This window comes from Nematolebias whitei, chromosome 2 (genome assembly GCF_014905685.2).
Source record: "Nematolebias whitei isolate Nwh7 chromosome 2, NemWhi1, whole genome shotgun sequence".
In the NCBI taxonomy this organism is placed as follows: domain Eukaryota; kingdom Metazoa; phylum Chordata; class Actinopteri; order Cyprinodontiformes; family Rivulidae; genus Nematolebias; species Nematolebias whitei.
In genome coordinates this window covers 32,677,072-32,694,571 of record NC_056499.1, presented here as the reverse complement: position 1 = coordinate 32,694,571, position 17,500 = coordinate 32,677,072, and the positions used below count along the sequence as shown (strand labels likewise).

The 17,500-nt window shown below is 42.2% G+C and overlaps 2 protein-coding genes across 2 annotated transcripts in view; one reads left to right on the top strand and one right to left on the bottom strand.

Annotated features, from left to right (window-relative positions):
- dpy19l3 (dpy-19 like C-mannosyltransferase 3) overlaps nucleotides 1-6,839 on the top strand; it is a 68,422-nt gene extending 61,583 nt beyond the window's left edge. The window contains exons 17-18 of the mRNA XM_037697630.1: nucleotides 3,533-3,691; nucleotides 6,366-6,839. Coding sequence (XP_037553558.1) covers nucleotides 3,533-3,691; nucleotides 6,366-6,569 — 363 coding nt within the window. The 3' untranslated portion in view covers nucleotides 6,570-6,839. The remainder of the gene's footprint in view (nucleotides 1-3,532; nucleotides 3,692-6,365) is intronic.
- Nucleotides 6,840-13,545: 6,706 nt separating this feature from the next.
- The window catches only part of si:ch211-186j3.6 (neural-cadherin), a 467,709-nt gene continuing 463,754 nt past the window's right edge, over nucleotides 13,546-17,500 (bottom strand). The window contains exon 32 of the mRNA XM_037694242.1: nucleotides 13,546-14,139. Within this exon, the coding sequence (XP_037550170.1) occupies nucleotides 13,546-14,139 (594 nt within the window). The remainder of the gene's footprint in view (nucleotides 14,140-17,500) is intronic.

Sequence of the window (17,500 nt, the reverse complement as noted above, 5' to 3'; positions counted from 1 at the left end):
TGGAAAGTACCAGCAGGACTATAGGCTGACAAGGAAAAACGGTCTGCCTGAAGAAAATCAACAATTGTAGCTTATCTGAATCGGACTCCTCCGTTTGGCCTCGGATGCGGGCTGACTATCAAATTTCTCCTGGGACATGGGTAAACTAAGAAAAAAGCTTAGTCTATCCCCCCCCCCCCCCCCCCCCCCCGATAACTTCTGTGCAGGCTTGTCAGAATTGTGCCGGTTGAACAACATCATCATCAGGACTATGGCCCATCTGGAAATGCTTCATGGCCAAATCTCAATGTAATTGTGTTTATAAATGTGCTTGCTGGTAGAGTTTTTTGATGTCTCAAATTATGTCCTGATAGGACAAGATGTGAAGAGATCTTTTTTGTAATACCACTATCCATCTTCATGGCCTTTTACATTTTTTCTATTTAAAAAAAGTATTCCGATAAAGAATAAGAGGCCGTGCTCTTGTTGCAGCAGCAACGTGCGCTCCGCCCATCTTTTGGACAACTGTATGAGCATAATCTCACTGTATTCTGATACAATAATAATAAAGCTGATTCTGATAATATATATGTACGGTATGTGTGTGTGTGTGTGTATATATATATATATATGTATATATATATATATATAAAACTCCGACTCGCTTTAACTTTAACTAACTTTATTCAGTGTGTGTCTTCCTCCCATTGAGCACGGAGTGATGTGCGGGTCATCTCTGGGCAGCTGAGTCTATGTTTTGCATCTCAGAGGGGAGTAAGATATGCTGAGCCGCTGGCGAGGCCAGAGCCTGGCATGGAGCTCATTAATGATCCACGATACTGATGTGCACACTGTGTGTGAGCCTGAGAGGAAAAACTGCTCAAGTCCATTGTCAAACAATTTAATTTAAAGATGTTTTCAGTTCCTATTTTGGAGGCTTAATTTATGCGTCACACAAATAAGATTTAAAATGGAAAAAGAAGGTCCCATTATTGTTTTACTTTGTTAATCACATATGCTCAGTGCACCTGCTCTGTGAACAGATGAGAACAGCTAGTCCTGTAGATTTTTTTCTCCTGAATATCAGTTTGTTTTTGTTTGGCCAATTCTCGTCAGGCCTTCTGATTTCAGCATCTTACGATGTTGACATGTTTGTTTTTGCTGTTTAATTCTGCATCAGTCTGCTTTTTCCAACAGAACTTTTCAGGCTGTGATGCTTGATGTTTTCATTTCCTGTGCTGTCCCTGAAAGTAGCCTCTGTCACTCATCCTGACAGTAGCGGCGATGCTAGCTTCTTTTTGTTTGTACAGTTCAGAACAAAATGAGGCGGCTGTCGTTAAAGCAGCAGTTAAACCTGAAACGAACTCCAAGTGAAACACACAACGCTTTAAATCAGGTCTGTAGAGTTGGAGTGACACGACTCAAAGATGTGCAGTGCCTGCATCCTCTCTGGAAGCGCATTCTGTGGCCGTGCTGCGTTTCTTTGTTTGCCTTTGTGTAATTGAGAAAAGGGGAACAATGGTGCCATAACAAGGAGCGCACAAGGCAGTGTTTTAGTATAATCTGTTTTTCTTTCCTTATAGATGAGCTGCATTTCTATTTCCATGTCTGTGTTTGGCTTCAAGCTCCAGTTCCACTCTCTGCACAGGAAATAATGGGTCGACACCCACAGCCTTCTCATGATTTAACAGTCCATAAGAAAGGAAATTGAGAAAAACAAACCACTGCTGCCTGCTTATTACCAGCCCTGTCTGAGTGACTGGAACCATAGATTATCCCCACATCTGCATCTATACAAAACCACTGTAGGACATCTGACCCAAGATGGTCACTTTTGTTAAACAGTAAAGTCCAAATGAAGACCATTAGGGGAGTATTAATAATGGCTCGAGTACAAACTGTTCCTGTGATTCCAAGAAAAAAATGATTTTTATGACAGATTCAGGCGGTGACAACAGATCAGCTGTGGTTTTTATATCAACCATCAACAAACGTCACACAGTTGTCACGTATTTGTCAATGTAACGTCAGGTCATTGATGTTTGTGTTTCTTTATGCTGGATTATTCTGCTGCACCAGCGCTCGTGTGTTTGTGGAGCATCACCTGTGCACATGTCATGGTGTATTGTTGCCAATAATCAAGATGGTGTGTGGGCTGCTGCTGTTGGTGTCAGAACTGTGGTTGGTCCAGAATCTTTCCTCTGCTGTTATGATCAAAATCACAGCGGACAGAGATCTGCTTTGTGGTGGACTCATGCTAAATGTTAAAATATTAAAACAATGTTTGTGTTTTACACCTTCAGCCTTCTCCCGCTTTGTAATTACATTTTTACATTTGAAGTCAAATCCCTGCTGGCTTACTTTAATTTATGGAGATCCACAAACTGCATAAATACCCACAATCCACTTTTCCGAGGGTAATATTGAGGTAGCCTTTGTTTGTGCCATGTCCTGCTACACTTTATTGTTTGGTTAAAATCTGGACCTTGAGTCATCAAAAATATATTATTTACTTTTTCAGCCATTTTATTGTAAATTACTGCTGCTTGGGACCATTGTCATGTTTCATGACCCAGTTTAGGTCCAGTTTTAGCTCTTAAACAAATGGCCTCACATTTGACTTTAGAGTCAGTTGGAGAAGTGGAGTCCAGGTCTTGTGACTGCAAAACAAGCCCAAATCATCAGCCTCCCACCACCGTGCTTGACAGTTGGTGTGACATGCTGGTGCTCTCATGATGTTTGTTTGTCCTACAGCGCTGTGCATTATGGATAAACTTGCTAATCAATATCTTACGGTTTATTTAGATAGAACTTTGTAAACCTAAGCTGTTTTGATGAGCTGTGTTTTTAGAAAGAATGGGTTCAGCAACCTGACAAACAAGTACTAGTTCAGGTTTTCTCTAATTTTAGTCATCAACTTTAACTTGTAGTTAAACCTAGTTCACTCGTGAAGCTTTTTGACTTCATGAACACTGATTGTTTGAGTGGCAGTATTTTATATGTTGATTAGATTTAAACAGGTGTATGTTAGCAGGTCCTGGTGAGACTGAAAGTCCACGACTGAACCTGAACGTACCTCATGAAGCCACTAACCCTGCTTCATAGTGCAGGCAGAACTTTAACATAAAGCGAACCATAAGTTCTGATGAAATATGATATATTTAAAAAATAAAATCACTCACAATGTCAGGAGACCCGTTTGTCTCGTCACGCAGATGCATTCAGCTGAAACCCATTTAAAGCCCGAGCACTTCCAGCACCGCAGGGTTACACAGTCTGTAGGTTTCTGCAAATGAAATAAAAACTGTAGATTTGTTCACTCACTCTTTTAGTATTTTCTACTTGTGCCTTGTTTACATAGTTGTTTTTGTTATAACAAACAATAAGTTATAATAAAAAAATGAAACTAACCTTCATTAAACCGTGATTTAAAAGCTAAATGACAATTAAGTTTGTATTTGAAGAGCAATATTTTTTGTTTGTTTTTTAATGTGTATTTTGAAATTTCATTATCTGAAGCTAAATGAACCCTTTGTTTTTTCTTCCTCCGCAGGTGTATCAGGTGTACGCTCAGCGGTCCCCAGAGGAAGTGTACGACATCCTGAGGGCGGTGGGGGCCGACTACGTGGTGCTGGAGAACAGCATCTGTTATGAGCGGAGACACAGGCGAGGCTGCAGACTGCGGGACCTGCTCGACCTGGCTAACGGACATGTGGGTGGCATTTATTTAACGTGACTCATGAAGTGTGTGTGTGTGTGTGTGTGTGTGTGTGTGTGTGCGCCACTCTGTCAGTGTCTGTGGTTCAGTAAAAGCTCTCAGCCTCCGCAGAGAGATCAATAGTCTCACTTCTTATCTGAGCAGCACTGCCTCTCACTCTCTGGTTGTCGCTCCCTCCTCCTTTCCTCCTCTTTACTTTTGTGTTGGATGTGGCTCGACGGCTCTTCGGATTACCAGAGGCGAGACAAGCTCGCGTCTGGCCTTGTGCTGTACGAGTCATGAAACACCGAAGCGCGGAGTCGCTGTGTGTTTGTGACACGGTAAATGTCACACAGTATCCACAACATCTGACACGTCGACATCTTTATTGAAACAACGCAGCGAGTCCGTCTCCGTTTCTTTGCACTTTGTCTTTAATTTAACTGTTTGTTTTTTTATTCCTTCTTTGAACTACTCGTTTTTATTGTCTTCTGACATTCTTTCCACCTTTTTATTGTTGTCTTCACTTCTTACCTTCCTTTTCTTTGTCTTTTAAGCACAGTGTAGTATTGGTATTATGATACTTAGTAATAATTACTAACACAACCAAAACATTCATCTCAAGCTGTTAGTAAAAAAAACACAATGCAACTTTGTTTATGAAGCACTTTACAAAGCAACACTGTCGGCGAGAGTTCTGTACCCAGATGAAAAGAATAAAGAAAAACACACACACACAAAAAACACAATAAAAGCCAACATCTCATACTGACTTAAATGCTGAGAAGATAAAAATCAGGAAGTGAGTGATATGACAAGCGATGAAGGAAAATACCCTTCATCCATCTGTCTGCATGTTGTGAGCTTAATAATTTGAAAAATAAGTAAATCACCTACTTCCATTTTAGTGTGTGGCTGAATCTAGACAAAGGTTACTCACGGAAATTGGGTTGCCATGTCAAAATCCAAGATGGTCATCACCATCACCCTTATTGTTTGAGGGAACTATGCTGTGTAGTTTTTATGTTGCTTAAACTTATAGTTTCTTCAGATGATTGGGGTGGCTGGTGCAGTGGCCGAAGATTAAGCTATGGCGGCCAAGACCACCACTGGCCACCCCCTGGCTCCGTCATTGCATCTGGGGGTGGATACAATTGTTCACTGCACTCACCAGCATCCATCACTTTGCACCACCTCAAACAAGAACAAAACCTCTTGTACATAGTGAGACTCCTACCCATCTGAGTATATCGCACCAAAAACACGTTTTCTTGCATCCCCTGTTCAGTTCCAGTTCAGAAAAGCACTCCTTGAAAACTCCAAACATTTACCAGTCCAATGATCTCACTTGAAGAGCAGATTTAATAACACAGGACTGACTTGTTGTGAAGCTTTTCTGAAACATTTAAAACTAAACATTCAAATCAAAAAAACATTTTCTCAGGACTCCTATGAAGTGTTGGGGAAAAAATAAATATATGCAATCTGAGTTTAGGATTTTCCATGTTTAAATATTTATATTTAAAACAATTAAAATAGGATATGTAGAAACATTTGTGTTTTCAGATGCCCACTATTCTACAAGACGATGTAAATGTATAAAAATACCTGCACTACAAGTATTTTCAGAATTTACATAAACAATAGATTTAACAAACTCTTTTGTGTGTGTGTGTGTGTGTTGGGGTGGGGGGGGGTGGGGGGGGGGGGGTAGCTGGGGGACATAGTGGAGTTTTTATGTGTTATTTGTTGGGTGATTTATACATGTGTACTTTCAGATTATTAACCACATGACAAAGCCCTACATACAAATAAAACATACAAAACTTTACCAATTTAAAGTTTTTTTTCCCCACTATGGAAGTATGTTGTTTGTGGGACTCAGTTTGTTGGTGGCTCTTCAGATTGAAGAAGTCCTTTGGATGAAGGATGAAATGTCTCAGCAAAAAAAAAAAAGAAAATAAACTGTCCAGATGACCTGACTGAACGTTGTTGGATTATTATCTGGATTATTGAGCATGAACTTTGGTGTTTACCAATTTAAATATGAACAGCAAGAACATTTTACCAAACAAAGTTTTGCATGATAGAAGGGTTGAAGAGGAAATAACTTTGTTTTATACTTGTGTACAATGCAAGTATAGTTGGATTACAGACTTTGTATTGAGGCCAACATCTGATTAGGAAAACTGGAAATAGTTTCTTTGTAACCCTTATCTACTGCCCAGCTCATGTGGACAGTTTGCTGTTTCTCATCATGTTTGAAGCTCAAATATAAGAAAATCCTAGCACTGTATAAACATTTACGATAAATAGATGTTTTAAATGTAAAAGTGGCTAAAAATACATCAATAAAAATAATTTGAGTTTGGACAGGTACGAAAATTCAAATTTGGAAAATGTGCAGGAACCCAGTTTCCTGGAGTTTCTTCCTTTGCTCACAGAGGAGCTGTCCTTCAGCTCGGTATCTCCCAGCGCAGGTCAGGTTCTCTGTGGCAGATGGTTTATCAATGCAGCAATCGTTAATCTTGGATCAATCTATTTACCAAGACTCGAAGTCTGTGAGAGTGTGTCCTTCTCAAGGCCGTCCAGCAGCGATGCAGAGAGAAACTTCAATACACTGATGACACTTCAGTTAAAACATCAGTTGGTTCATCTCTCCTCTGCTTGCTGTTTTCTCTCTCGTCAGATCATGGATGGACCTGGGGAGAACGACCCAGATCTCGTGCCTGCCCCCCACCCTCGGTTTTGTGAGGCCATCAAGACAGACGCGGCAGCTTATACCACGCTGTTCACCAGAACGTTCCAGAACAAAACCTTCTATGTGTACCGGCTCAAGAAGAAACGCAAGAAAAGTGCCAAGATGTCGTCAGAACCTGGTGCGACACAGTAGAAGGACCAGAGCCTGAAGGAGTCCAGCAGAGACCAGAGGGAAGACAGAGAGCAGAGACCGTGGCACTAAGTCCTCGGTCTCTGCTTTGCGCTGCGTCCAGCTGTGATTGTGGCTGTTGTAGTTGTACGATTCTTTTAAGTGGCTCCGAGAAGCCTTTATGTGGGGGCAGGGAGCCAGAGGGGTTGTCATGTTTTAGTTTGTGGAGGGTTGAAGCAGCTGTTTGCTGCTGAGCTCCTCTTTGCCAAAAAAAAAAAAGAGAGAGAAAAGTTCAAGCCAATCCAACATTTGTGTTATGATACATACATTACAGATAAACTTCTGAAAGGTCAAACTCTCCACACTCATTTCTTTATAGCTATAAACTGTGTTAATAGAGTTTAAATAAAAGTACAGGTTGTACTGACTAGTATATCAGTAATAGGCCAAGTAAATGTAGGTACATTAGAAATGGACAACAAAATACACAGTTTACTTTAAAAAGTCTACAATATATTTAAAAAAATTGTGTGGATCTAACTTAAGAGGAATGAGATCTTAGGTGTGTGTGTGGGGGGTGGGGGGTGTTCGGTATAATGTTACATTGTGAGGACCAACTGCTCCTTGTGTGTGTGTGTGTGGGGGGGGGGACCTGGTCCCCATAAGTATAAGTCTTGTTGATTGGTTAGAGGTTAGTTTATAGAAATGAATGGACGTTGATGATAGCAAGACAGATGTGTGTGCGTGCGTGCACACCTTTAAATCATTACAGACTAGCTGTCTTTTAGTTGTTGACCTTCTGGATGGCAGCCAAAAGTACAGACTTGCTGCTCGTCTCAGATGTTTGACCTGTTCTTCACTTACACTGCGTTTCCAACATCCAGCTTTTATAAATCATATTAAAAGTAGCAAATGGAGACATTTCTATCCAATAACTTTTTTTTTAAACTAGTTGAAGATTGATATTGTAAAACTGGGTTTATACGATATACGACATGAAACTAACAAAAACATGAACAATCTCAGTGAAATGTTTGCAGTGACAGAAAAGTGCAACGGCTGCAGTCAGTGTTCCAAGGCAGAAAATAATCCAGAACAATCCCTAAAAAAATCTAGTTTAAAAAGTCCACGATTCCTGAGTAGTCCCAACTTAAAGGTCAGATATTATAATAATATAATAAGTGATGGTAGCTGCAGTCATAACTAAAGAAACTGACTTTAGCGTGCACCAGCAATCCTTCCAGACCTCATGTTTAGGCTACATCAGTGATCGTGACACCGTCATAGAAACAACCTAGCACAGGAAATAGTGCTGAACCGAGCACAACGGGGTGCACATGTTTTGTGAGTACTAAGAGTGTAGCAGCATCCCCCTCGTAGTACTTTTCTGCTTTCTGAAAACTCTTTGTCCGTATGATGTGTGAGAGGTGCTCATCTCTTCGGAGTAATTTCAGACTGGTCTCACACGGTGGTGTGTTTGTCGCCCACCTAAATGTTATCCTTACAAAGAAAGAGGATAAATGTTCTTGTCTATCTGAGGTCAGAGCTCGTTCCTCGTGATATCTGTGACACTTCTTGTGATTTCTGTTGTTTTCTTTCTGTCGGCTTCGTGACTCATCAGTGGCAGTCCCAACCTTTTCACTCTCCTCGCTCTCGCATACAAACATGCGTGAATAATGTAAGTGAGGAGGAAACTGCAAAAGGCTGACGACCGCACTGATTCCTCGCTGCAAAGTGATTCGGGGATGGAGAGAAGGGGGAGTGTTTGCATGTGTGTCAGGGTGGGGGAGTCGGACAACGCTCTCATATCAAACAGAAGCTTTAAGGTTTGGAAAGGATGAGGATGAAGCTTGCATCGAAGAAGACTCATGTTAAACAGAGGCAGAGGAATGAGAGCTCATCAGAACAAAGATGATCTGAAACTCTTCTTTGCAGCTGAAGGAGGTGATTGAACGGGTCGAGGTGGTGCCAGCAGTCAGACTGTTCTGTGTGAAGGACACGTTGTCCAGACCCTGCAGCATCCGTGTTTCTGCACACGTTCGTAAGGACCTCTGTCTCTGATAATTGACACGTTCTTCCTCAGTCGTTTCAGGCCTTTTCAAAACACGTTGTTCGTCAACTCTGTGTCCTAGTTGGAATGCATACCAATCGGATCAGCACCGGTCCTTCCCCATGTCCTGCCTACAGATTGGATGTTTAATTAAGGAGACGTTGGATCGCTTTATTTGAGGGAAAAGTGATTTCATTATGTTTGCTTAATAGGAGTGTAGTAATGTGATATATTTTCAGCGCTGGTAATTTCCATACATATTGAGATTAGTGGTTCACTCAGAGGCATGCTGTCTGCCTGTGGTTGTCTTTAACTAACACCATTCAATGTGTCCACACAGGCTCCACTCCTTACACAGTGGCTCAAGTCACTGCAGGTTTCCCTACACTTTACTGCTCAGTGATGACCATAAACATCTTTGGATAGCAAATAATAGAAACACTTGAGAATTTTCTTTTTTCAAATGAATAATATTTCTGCAAATGTATTAGGACATTGCAAATTATATGGCTGTGCAAAGGTTTAAGTCATGTTTGCACAAACCTCTAATTCTAAAGACTTGTTGTTTTAGGACAAAACCCACTGTACGAGTGTGTCTATACAGATAAGCTAAACAATCATCACTTAAGTCTGAGTCAACTCACATTAAAAACAGTATTTAAAAATCCCAACATTTTTCAGTCAGGTCATCTGGACAGTTTCTTTTTTTGTGCTGAAACGTTTCGCCTTCGATCCGGAAGGCTTCATCAGAGGGCCGGCAATGGAGGAGGGGCGTACCAAAGAGGCCATCTTATCACAAGCAGAACTGCTTTGTTCCACTTTGGAGTAAGCTGTTGGAGGAAGAATCAGTTTTGTTGTGTGTTTCCTTGACTGATGAAGCCTTCCAGATTGAAAGCGAAATGTTTCAGCACAAAAAAAAAAAAACTGTCCAGATGACCTGACTGAAAAATGTTAGATTGTATACCTGGATTATTGAGCATGGACTTTGTAGTATTTAAAAAAAAATGTCTTAATGCTTCATGGAAACATTCATATTAATACCTTTATGGCCACCAACTTGGCATAAGTTATTTTGGCAAAAAATATTTTGAAGGTGCTACAACTTGCTGCTGCTACTGCTAACAAACATGTTTAAAAAAAAAAAAAAAAACTGTGGACTTTATAGTGGTGTAATTGTAAATGAAAGTGTTCCTTTGAACACCTATGATTTTTTTTTTTTTATATACAAATTATAATAAGATGGTAGCATAACGTTTCAGTCGTGGCTTCATTTGAACTAGCCATTAGCTTGTTAGTCCTGCTGTTTCTCCAAGCTGAGGCTGTGCAGCAGTCCCTCGCTACTGGTTCGTTTTTCACGGACTCACTCTTGCGGTTTTTCAAAATAAGATTGGACTTGAAGCGCAATTGGCTGATTGATGGACTAGCCGCACGATCCCTGCAATAAACGAGGGACTACCGTTCACAGTAATCTACATCAGGTAAATTACAAATTATAACCAACGGAATCCACTTCAGAACTATCTGACTTTGATTTGATTTTAAGACATTTGTAGTCACAAGTTGCAGCGATGCTCTCAGCCGGACATATTTTGAAAGTAAAGTCACTGTAACGTAAAGAAATCAGGTCTCTCTTGTAAATGAGGCTCAATGGGATTAACCTGCATAAATAAAGGTTGAATGAATTGTCTCCTGACCCTGAGGAGAGAAAACGAGACACATCACCTTTCTACTTGTAATGTGTGTATTTAAAGAAAGCCATGTTGTATTTGTACCACAAAATTATTTTTGCTCAGTGCATCTCATTGATCAAGTTGTGGAACAGGAAAAGGTGCAGGAGAATAACAAATTAGAAATGTCCTGATCTGTCTACTTGTGTTGGTATCTTTTTTAATCTTTTGATCTGCAGTGTTTCCACATTATCTGCGATTAACATGATCATGGGACTGTGCTGTAAAGAAAGGGCAGTATTTCCAGTGTCCACAGTTAAATATTTTACAACAGAAAATATAAAACATTTTCTCCTTTCACTGCCCAATAGAAAACGGCCAGAACATTTTTTGTTGCTGTTGAAATGCACTGGAAGACACATAAAAGACAAAACCCCCATGTAAATCTTGATCCACTTTATCACCTTGATTAAATGTTGGTTTTGACACGTTAAGCTTCATCAAGCAGGTGGTGCATGAGCCCAGTATAATGGATTGTTTCGACAACCAGCCTCATTGACAATGAGCTGTGGAAGCAGCAACTGACTTTCAACATAGTCTGGATAGCTTGAATCAGTAAAAAAAATTAAATCCTGATATGGATGTCTGTAGAAGCGATGACTGCAGATCTCGTCACCCTGAACGTGATCGTTTGTTTTGCTATCAAAGGGATGTCCCATTTCTTTGGCCTCTATTCATCTACTAAACTCAGAGTTTATGTTTACGCTGAGTTCTCATGCCAAGCACATCATCAGTGGAGAACGTGTCAGTATGTTTGGATTTAATATGAAACTTTACAGTCAATAAAAGTACTTTTCCCCTCAGCAGTGCTGTTTCCTTGTCCATGATTATGTGATGCCTCTACCAGTCAGAAACGTGTTTCTACACTTCCCCTCCTGTTGCCTGTTTGAGCTTCACAGTGAGCCGTCGTGTGTCGACCATCCAGTCTGTCTCATGCAGACGCTCGGTCAGGACACTGAACGGCACTTTTTAACCCCCAACATCTGATCAGCTCGCTATGAGGCTGCAGAGAAATGCCCTCGCCTGCTTGTTCCTATGGTAACCTGGAAAACAGGGAAATGGTTTTAAAGTAAAGTTGAAGTTTATATTTGAAGCCTCTAAATGCTGAAAATGTCACATCCAGATGTTGTGTGCAGGAACCCTCAAGTTCTCCAGATGCCAACATGATTCATCTCTAAGACTTTGGTGCAAATACATGGATTTATTGAGAAAAAGAGATCAAAGCAAATACAAAACACTTATATAATAGTTAAAAGCTCATCACCATCATGTTGATAGAAAATATGTTCTGTTAGATTCTTTTTGTTCCTTTTCTGCTGCACATTTCAAGCCCATGCTGCTTTTCTTGTCAAAAAGCAACACGCATATTTAATCTCTGTATTTACAAACGAGGTAAAAACATTAACTTTGTTCACAACAAGTCTGCACCCAGAACACAACACTTAGTCTGCTTTATGGTACAAATGGACGTTGGGAAGTAAACCAGCTGCTGTGGGAGCAGTGAAGAATGAGGCGTCTTCATGTTTCACCTCTGTGGCTCGTGCTCAGCCTCGCTCGGAAAGAGAAATGAACTCCGAGTGTCTTCAAATCCCCGCGGTCTAATGGTAAACTAAGAAGCTCTTTTGGGCATCAGTTTATATGCTGCCTCCATGTGTGTGTGTGTATGTGTGTGTGTGTGATGGAGGCACTGTTGCGTCAGCTGAAAATAATGTTTCTAGAAAGCTGTAATCTGGGATTTGACCCCTCTCAGTGCTTTGGTTTGTCCAGCGTGACAGCAGGCCATCAGCCCCCATTAAGATTAGTGACCTGACGTGTTCACATGTGCCTAACCTTTGACCCCTCACTGCTCTGCTGAGATGAAGGCGCAAACAAAAGAAAAAGGAAAATCCACAATGAAAGCGTAGCAGTTTGCTAACGACCCCTTCCACGCTTCTTCCCCGTCACCGTGGAGCCAGGAACTCTGCCTCCCTTCATGATTTGCTCTCTGGTTCAACCCTCCAGCGTGTAATCATCAGTCTTATCACAGGTGAGAGGAGCTGCTCCTTTTTTCCTGTTCCTTTTAGATAAATTGTTCTCACCAGGTCAAAAGCTGCAGGAAGGGGATTGTGAAGATTTATGGTGGGGTGGGGTGGGGGGGGGGGAACCATCAGCCCTTGTGATATGAAGGTGGGAACTGCCTGAGCGCTGACGATTCACAGTATGACTTTAACACAATTATAAGTTCAGTGAGTGTGAACTGCACCTGGCTCTCACACGTGCAACACGTATAATCCGTGTGGATCTCCTGCTGCATTTATTTGTTTGTCGAGCAGTCACCTTGGAAATCCGCCTTGACATCGTTTGTATTCTGCCGAGCAATCGTCTGTTAAAACAGTCTCTCTGCCGCCACGTTTGGTATGCCTGAGGAGGCGCGCACACCAAACTGAGCAACAGAGCAAGCATTTCCTCCCCCCTGCAGTCTGCACGTCCACTTGCACTTCTTTGTTACGAATCTGTTTGAATTTTTGTGCGGCCCCTGCAGCCCCCCTTGGGTGAGCAGGAATGATCGGCGGCGGAGCGCGAATGAGAATAGGAAATCAAATAAAGACGCGAGAGCAGTACTAAGTAGAGGAAGCTTGATGTCTTACAACCCACAGAGCTTTGGAACTTGAAACAGCCAACCAGTACAGAATTACTCAACCAGCAGAAGACGGGGTGGGGGGGGGGGGGGTCTCACCCTGGCACCCAGCGATAGTCTAAGCTTTTTTGTTGTTGTTGTGTGTCTCATACAAACATTGACAGAAGCTGTGTACAGCCAAGCAGCAAGAATACAACGTGTCCACTGGAGTAAACTGGAGTACACAGTCCCAGTCTGATCATGTGACAGCACCGTGTGCATCACTCGTCCCTTATTTACAGAAGATTCATTCAGCAGCAAGATGATAAAAAATACATTTTTTCTGGCGCTCGTTTGCCCAGGTTTAAATAAAACAACTCGTTTCACATTTCAGTGAGTGGTTCTGGCGGTGAGGGTCAGCTTCATTGTTCTGAGGGACTGACGGAGATAATGGTGGAGATAACATCAGCTCCTGGATCAGATCCTCCCAATTGTCTGTTAGACTGACGGGAGCGAGTCTCTTTGTCAGTCTCTCAACGTTTTCTCGCCTCGCTCGTCACCAAGCGTCTGGTAATTAATTTTTCAGGCGCGGCGTTATTGGGCCCCCGTCAGAGCGAGTGCTGGAGCTCAGAGGTCGCTGGTCTCGGCTCGCTCATACAGCGCCCGCAGCTTCTCAAAGCGAGGCCCCCACTCTCCAAGTGTCTCCTCTCTCCTCGCCTCCCCTCCCCCGTCCCCTGAGCTCCCTCCATCCAGTCCTGCCGAGCTGAAGGAGCTGAGGGAGCCAGCAGGTGAGCCCCCTCCCTCGGTGGAGAACACCTGCAGCGAGTCAAAAGGCCCAGAATCTGGGTGCTGGTCAGCATCCCGGATGATCTCACACAGGTAGCGAGCCAGATCCTGGCTGGAAAATGACAGGGAGCGCCGTGCTAGCTGAGGGGGGCGCGCCTGGCCTTGGGCTGGAGGCCTGGTGGGGGGCACGTCCCTGCGGAGACTGGTCGTTGTGGTGGAAGACGTGGAGGCGGCAGAGGGGGGCAGCGTCGTTGAGCTGGATGTACGACTGAGCGGGTCCAGAGTCTGAGCAGAGGGTGGGGCCAGGGACCCATGGTGGAGGTGGTGGTGGTGGGAAGGTGGTGGGTGGTGCAGGGCTCTGGAGCGGCAGTACTGGACCGACTGGGCCGGGCTCGGCTGGAGGGACTTCTGCAGCTCTGCCATGTCGTAGGCGTTCTGCAAACAGGAAGAGGAGGAGACGCAGTGAGAACAGAGCGTGTTCAGAGGAGACGAGAGCAAAGGAAGGAAACACAAACAGACTCGTTCAGGCAAGAGAGACGAAGCAGAAAAAATGAAACGTGACAGCAAGGAGGCAGAAAAATGAAAGCAGAGCAGAAAAACAATCAGCTTTCCTCATTACGTTTACTGTGAACGTTCCGCCTGTTTAACTTTCCCATCCGTCTCCATTTACTGTCTCTGAGAGGACGTGGCTTTAGTTTCTCTGTGTGAGCCACTGTGACCCTGAGGACAAATATATGAGTGAGGTGCTTTAAAAAGGAGATGAGACTTCTTCCTGTCGACCCACTACAGGCTGCTGAGCCAAGGATGGCAGATGCTGTTACTCTGACATACAGTAAACTGGAAGTCTCTTCAGTACTAATGTGATTCCAGCAGAACCACAGCTCAGAGATGGCAGAAAGAGTCTGTGGGAGGAAGAGGAGGATATGATGCACATGTGTGGAGGAGGAGTGGGCAGCTTTGCAAAGCTGATTAGGTGACAAGTGCTTTTCTTAGTATTATTGTTTTAGTTTGTTTTATATTTTGTCATTTGGTTTAAAAAATCAGCTATTCTTATTCTGATAGTCTGGGGGTCTACAGCCTCTGGCTCTAGAGCCACATAGGGCTCTCTGCATGCACACCCCCCCCCCCCCCCACCAGCAGCTTTCTGTAACTTTGACCAAAAACAACATTAACTTGAGTTGTGTTTACATCCTAAAACCTACATGTAGCAGTTTTATGTCCAAATGTTTGTGATTCATGCACAATATTTCTGCAGCTGAGTTACATTAATGTAAGTAGGCTGGGCTGTCTGTGAACTTTTTGGTGCTTGAAAGTTTGTGAACCTTTAGAATTGTCTATATTTCTGCAAAAATATGACCTAAGACATCATCATATTTTCACACAAGTCCTAAAGTAGATGAAGAGAGCCCAGTTTTAAAAATTAGACAAAAAATACACTTGGTCATGTAGCATCCATCCAAAGTCCAGCAAAAGACAAACCGTCTTTACACCTCGTCTCTCCTGTCCCCTCCCTTTCTGTTAGTTTGAGACAGATCCTGACATTCTGTTCTGACACAGGAACATTTTCTTTTTACCCTTTTCTGTGTGCAAATCTACAATTCAACTCAGTACACCCCTGGTTCCATACTGTATGATAATAAACCACCCTTTGTGTTAATTAACCCTCTTTTCTGAGAGACAAACAGTCTCTTGACAGAAATCTCTAAGAAAGACGTGGACTTTACCTTACTATAGAACTGGTGGTTGCCATAGTAACGAAGGAAGTTAACCCCCAAAATGGACAGAGCTTCAACAAATGCCTTTGTAACACTCATGTCAGAATCAAACTTGCATTTTGCTGAAAGAAATTGTGTTTATGTAAAAACAAGGTGTCACCCTCTTTAACAAAGGCCATTGTGTTACCTTCTGAGACTTTGAGGGGAGAGTATAATTAAATAAATTTAGGCAGCTTTGTTCACACCCACGGGTTGAGCTTCATTTTCAACACCCATGAGCAATGGTGCTTGCTGAACAAATTGCAGTCCTGAGAAAATACATCCTTTCTTGGGACAGCAGGCCACCTGCTATCCCTGCATCCACCGTGGTAATGACAGAGAGAGATGGACGCCTCTCGGTAGGAGGAAACATCTTCCTTCTCATGAGAAACAACTAAGTGCCAACTGAGTTTAGACATAATTTAGTTCACAAATCTGAGATATAACTTACCTAAATTTTAACATTGGAGCTAAATGCCTTAGTCCACATTGAATCTATAGCCCTTCTCAAAGTCTCTATTATTTACGTCATTCACTTTATGAAATATACTATTGGTTATTCATTTATATTTCATATTTGCCATGATTTCATATTGTTATTATTCAAACGGACAATAAATGTTACATAATTGTGTATTTTAATTATCTGATTCTTTGTCTTTTCTTCAAGACAGGAGGATTCAATTTGTTACAAGAACACACTTATATAATTTGTAGGGTTGAGGCCGGTCTACATTTATTATGTAACTGAACGGTTAACCTAAACACCTGTTAAAAGCTGCCCTGACCAGCCTATTCCCCTACAGTCTTATCTATTGAGGAAAATGATCCAATATTATATATTTGTGAGTGCAAAAGTATGTGAACCTCTAGGATTTGCAATTAATTTGAAGGTGAAATTACAGTCAAAGACACCATCTTAGCATCAACATAACTGGTTTGTTCCACTTTGGCGTAAGCTGTTTGGGGGAAGAATCAGTTTTGTGCTGTGTGTTTCCTTGACTGATGAAGCCTTCTGGATGGAAGGTGAAATGTTTCAGAAAAAAAAAAAAAAAAGAAACTGTCCAGATGACCTGACTGAAAATTGTTGGCTTGGTAAGTATACAGTGTAGTTCTTGGTGTTGAATTTAAAAAGCCACGAATCATCCATCTGTTCTAAAGTTTATGGATTCTTTTTATGACTTCAGCCTGCAGTTTAGTGTTTTATTCATCCCTCACAGTTACTTATTTTACTAGATTTTACAATATCCTGGCATAAGTCAAAACAGTGTGTCCTTTTTTCTGTATGCTTTTTTTTATTTTCTTTCAGCTGCTCCCTTCTTCAGGGGTCGCCACAGCTACGTCGCACAAAGACTTGGCATTTATTTTTAGGCCGGATGCCCTTCCTGACGCAACCACGGACCACCGAGCTACCACAGCCCTCTGTGTGGAGCAGAGAGCTGCCATCTAGGGTACCTAGGAGAGCAGATGGTGGGGGTTAAGGGCCTTGCTCAAGGGCCCAGGTGGGGCAAATGAGAGTGGATGCAGGTGTGGGTGCTTCACCTTTATCACCCACATTTTGATGTTGTCAGTACCTGGAGTTGAACTGGCGATCCTCTGATCACAGGCTCACCTTCTCCAACCTCTGTGCCACCACCCTTTTTTTCTGTATGGATCTAGAAAATTACTTTTTTTTTTATTTTGAGTCCTGTGATTGTCTAAATGTCTCATTGTTCTTTCCTGCAGCAGACTTGAGCACAGGGGTATCATCTTTATTAAACCTTTGCTAGAGAAACATGAGATGAATGTTCATGAATTACAGTATTTGAATATTCCTTCAGCTACAAAATTATTTACACTCATAAGAATCTTACCATAACAAATTAAAGGCTAAACACTCCAAATGTAACTATTTTTATTAATTACATTTCAGAACAGACCCAGTTATAGATGCTAAACCTGTGTGACGCTGTAAATCATTAATACTCTGCAAAGCAGAAACTTTGAGGCCGGCCTGCACGTCTCAGTAACACCGGCTGTGTGGACGCACGTCTCAGTAACAC